Raw genomic sequence first — 3608 nt, 5'->3', positions numbered from 1 at the left:
CACATTTATGATTCAAAGACATTTCTAAATAAATTAAATAAGTTAGAATGGATATAAAAATATTGATCAATTTGAGTCTCGTAATCACCTATATGCGAAAATTGTACGCGTAAGATATTTAAATGACAACTTGAGTCTCACGTTTAAGTCACGGACATGTTGAAAACACAATTTTAATAAATAATTTTTTTTTTTTCTGATTTCAACTTTTAAACAAGGTAACTAAAAACACATAGCTACGTCTGTACCAACCTTAGATTTCACTTTCATATATATATATGAACCAAACTTGTAGAGAACACAAGACAACTAGAAGCGAGAGGAAGCACAAGGAGACTAGCGCTGGAAAAGAAGATTAATTTTGTCAAAGGATTGAATAAGAGATTAACAAGTAATTGCCATGGCAGAAGAGTACTTTCAAGGCGAGGTTTGTGGAGGAAACTGGTGGAATTCGTCCAGAAATATTTTTGGTCCTTCCCCGTGTTCATCCAATATCAATGAAATCGCAAACTTTGAATGTCCTAATGACATGATTATGGACATGAGTACAAGGTCTAACGATGACTCAAGTTCGCCTTCTGATGGCTCTATAGTACTCCAAGATGTTCAAAAACCTCAGCAACCAGACTCAGAATTCATTACCAAGGCCAAGGGCAACATATCGATTGGTTCAACCCTACAGATGATGGGTTTTGAAATTTCATCATCAACACCTGATCTTTGGAACCAAGATATATTGTTAGTCGTAATCCTTACTCTTCTGTGTTCTATTGGGTGCCCTAAAAGAAGTATATTTTAGACTTATTTGCTTTGTTATCATTTATGGAAAAGGATGTCAAGTTGATGAATTTTAATCTCTTTTCTTCTTGTCATTTTGTAGACCTGAAAATGGAAGAATATCGCAGGGAAATTGTGCTCATATACTACAAGAAAACTTGAATTCAAGCATCAATTATCTGCCCCAAACTGGGGTGAGCTGTCCACAGATCCAAAAGGACTGGAATTCCAAGAACTGGGGACAAGTTTCTTCCGTTAACACTTCATCGTTGTTGAAATTTTTATTTGATACAGACTCTCAGCCTCATAATTTGTCGTTAGAAAACCAGGCAATGAACTATCAATCTCCTACAAGTGACCAGATGAATGAATTTGCACCTTATTTTCCCCAGCTCTCTCCTTTGACAAAGCCTTCTTTGCCATATAACCAACCTGCTAATCATTTACGGTTCTATAATAACATACCACTGTTGAATGCCAAGGCTGCATCTGTAAATGATATTCGAGCAAGTTTACTCCATTCAACACAATCCCAGTTCACCCCATCAAATATAAACGCGAAACCTAATCTTCACGAGGTAAACATCATTTTTTTTCTATACCATGTAAAATCAATTATTCATTATTGTTTGAGTCCCTTTTTTTCCTTAAAAAATCCATTTTAAAATAGTATTTGATAGAGAATGTGTGGTTAAAAAATAAAAATAAAAGGTTTTGAGTTTACATGTAATATTATTTTATCAAAACACCGTTGAAAAATATATTTTAATGGGAAAATGGGGAGATTAATAACATGTACACTTATATGAAGGATTCTTCCAGGGGCCCTTTTATTGTGTGTGAGGCGGCGTATCTTCTTCTTGAATATATTGAAAAATCTGCCTTCGCTTTGAGAATGAATCACTGTGAATCTTGTATTTGTTTTGTGGGTGTCCGATTTTATCAGATTTATTATTTCTCTCTTAACAACGGATTAAAGCTTCAATCTTGACAAAAATTTTAGGGTGTACATAGAGAAACACAAGGGTTAAGCTCAGCGGCAAAGAAAACTAGCAGCCAACCTGCATTAAAGCGTTCTCGAATTGAAACACCATCGCCATTACCAACCATTAAGGTACTGCATAATGGATTGAGCTTTTGACTAAATTAAGCTTTATGTTTTTCCTTTTACAAGTGAAATCATTATTTTTAAAAAAAATGGATAACTCTTTAGCATTTGTTATCAGGTCCGAAAAGAGAAGCTAGGGGACAGAATCACTGTCCTCCAACAGTTGGTTTCACCTTTCGGAAAGGTAAAAATTTGGACTAATTATTCATTGAAAACTAATTAATATCCTATACTTAATTTGAAAGCTAATTATTTTTTGTACTAAAAATACTAAGTGCTATGTTGTTAATTACTCTTTCAGACTGATACAGCTTCAGTTCTCCATGAAGCAATTGAATGTATCAAGTTTCTTCATGATCAAGTGAATGTATTAAGCACTGCCTACGTGACAAATGGATCGTCTGTAGAACATCAACAGGTACGACTATAATGTACAAGAATTCCAAAACGGCTAGCATTTTTTTCCCAGCAAAAATCTAAAGTATTTTTATATAACATTTCCACAGCATTTCGTGTTCTAGTTCTCCTCTCTTTTTTTTTTCTTTTTTTTTTTTTTTTCGCAAAAATGGTATTTTTGAGTATCGTGTCCTAATTTTACATTTTCCTTTTTGTGCAACCTGGTTAGGTAGCATGTAAAGATACTACTAACTGCGAAATGCACAAATTTTATTTAAAAGAATGTTTAACGATGCAGTTATTTGATATTTTTGGAATGATAATCATAATGTTTTATGCAGGCTGCCGATAAATTTTCTGCCGAAGGAGGGTCAAAACAAGACTTAAAAAGCCGAGGACTTTGCCTTGTGCCAATGTCAAGCACGTTCCCAGTCGCTGCTGAGACTGCAACAGACTTCTGGACGCCTACCTTTGGAGGAACATTCAGGTAGAGACAAGCAAAAGAAATTCCAAGAATATTTTGGCTAATACTATAATTAAAATCCTTGTCAATCTGGAAAGCTGGATGAAGACAGCCAATGCTGGGCCATTCATGCAGGGAAGAGAATGATTAGGAACGAGAAATTAAAACTAAAGATATGGGTTGTAATCAATAATTTCCGGGTTATAGTTAGGGTTAGGTTTATTAGGGACAGGAACAGGTGCTAAATTTAGCTGAATTTGGATTAGTTTAGGGGACTATGCATTGTTGGTCTGAGCTGAATTTAGCAGATTTCTAGGGGTTTTTGTTCCTGTTTCTATGTTTCTATATATTTCATGTAGGGTGCCACCTCCTTTTGATTAATTTATGTAGAAGATGAAAACTACTGAAAACAAAGAAATAAATGTTTTATTATTAAAAGGAAAAAAATGAAGAGTGTGTAGGGCTTCACTCATTGTTTTAGTTTAAAGTTGTTTATATATATATATAGTGGAAGCCAGAGAGCTAAGGTCCCACTACTTTGAACAAAAAACTGGCTATATTATGCCAACTAATGCATAAAGAATTATGTTACACAAAGAGGATTGGAGACAGAATTTTGTGACAAAGTAACATGTGTCGGTCACTGATTGGACAATTTGAAAAAAATCAATAATAATAAAAAAAACAAACAGACTTTGACATGCAGGTGTCGATCGCATTTTTACTGTCACCAACCCTAGCCAAGTATCTCCTATGCTTGTTTTAGAGTATTGACTGTCGAATTTTGTAACGTGCAAATTAAATACAGAAATCTTGGGGCAATTTACAAAAATACCCTTAAAATTAGAGGTGTTTTGAAAAATC

General features: G+C 34.3%; 1 protein-coding gene across 1 annotated transcript; it reads left to right on the top strand.

The window, feature by feature from the left end:
- Positions 1–287: 287 nt before the first annotated feature.
- On the top strand, positions 288–3125 carry LOC111368534 (transcription factor bHLH112-like). Its single transcript, XM_022989818.1, has 6 exons — positions 288–738; positions 881–1355; positions 1781–1891; positions 2004–2069; positions 2187–2303; positions 2623–3125. The coding sequence occupies exons 1-6, from the start codon at positions 401–403 to the stop codon at positions 2770–2772; spliced, it is 1257 nt and encodes a 418-aa protein (XP_022845586.1). The 5' UTR covers positions 288–400; the 3' UTR covers positions 2773–3125.
- The last annotated feature ends 483 nt before the right edge of the window (positions 3126–3608 follow it).

The sequence above is a fragment of the Olea europaea genome, chromosome 19 (assembly GCF_002742605.1).
Source record: "Olea europaea var. sylvestris chromosome 19, O_europaea_v1, whole genome shotgun sequence".
In the NCBI taxonomy this organism is placed as follows: domain Eukaryota; kingdom Viridiplantae; phylum Streptophyta; class Magnoliopsida; order Lamiales; family Oleaceae; genus Olea; species Olea europaea.
This window is presented reverse-complemented; position numbering and strand designations above follow the sequence as displayed.

Bases quoted from the DNA above. Each gene is read 5' to 3' on its own strand.
- LOC111368534 (XM_022989818.1), top strand. From the start codon at position 401: ATGGCAGAAGAGTACTTTCAAGGCGAGGTTTGTGGAGGAAACTGGTGG. The intron at 739-880 runs GTTAGTCGTAAT...GTCATTTTGTAG, and splicing joins CTTTGGAACCAAGATATATT to ACCTGAAAATGGAAGAATAT. The intron at 1,356-1,780 runs GTAAACATCATT...CAAAAATTTTAG, and splicing joins CGAAACCTAATCTTCACGAG to GGTGTACATAGAGAAACACA.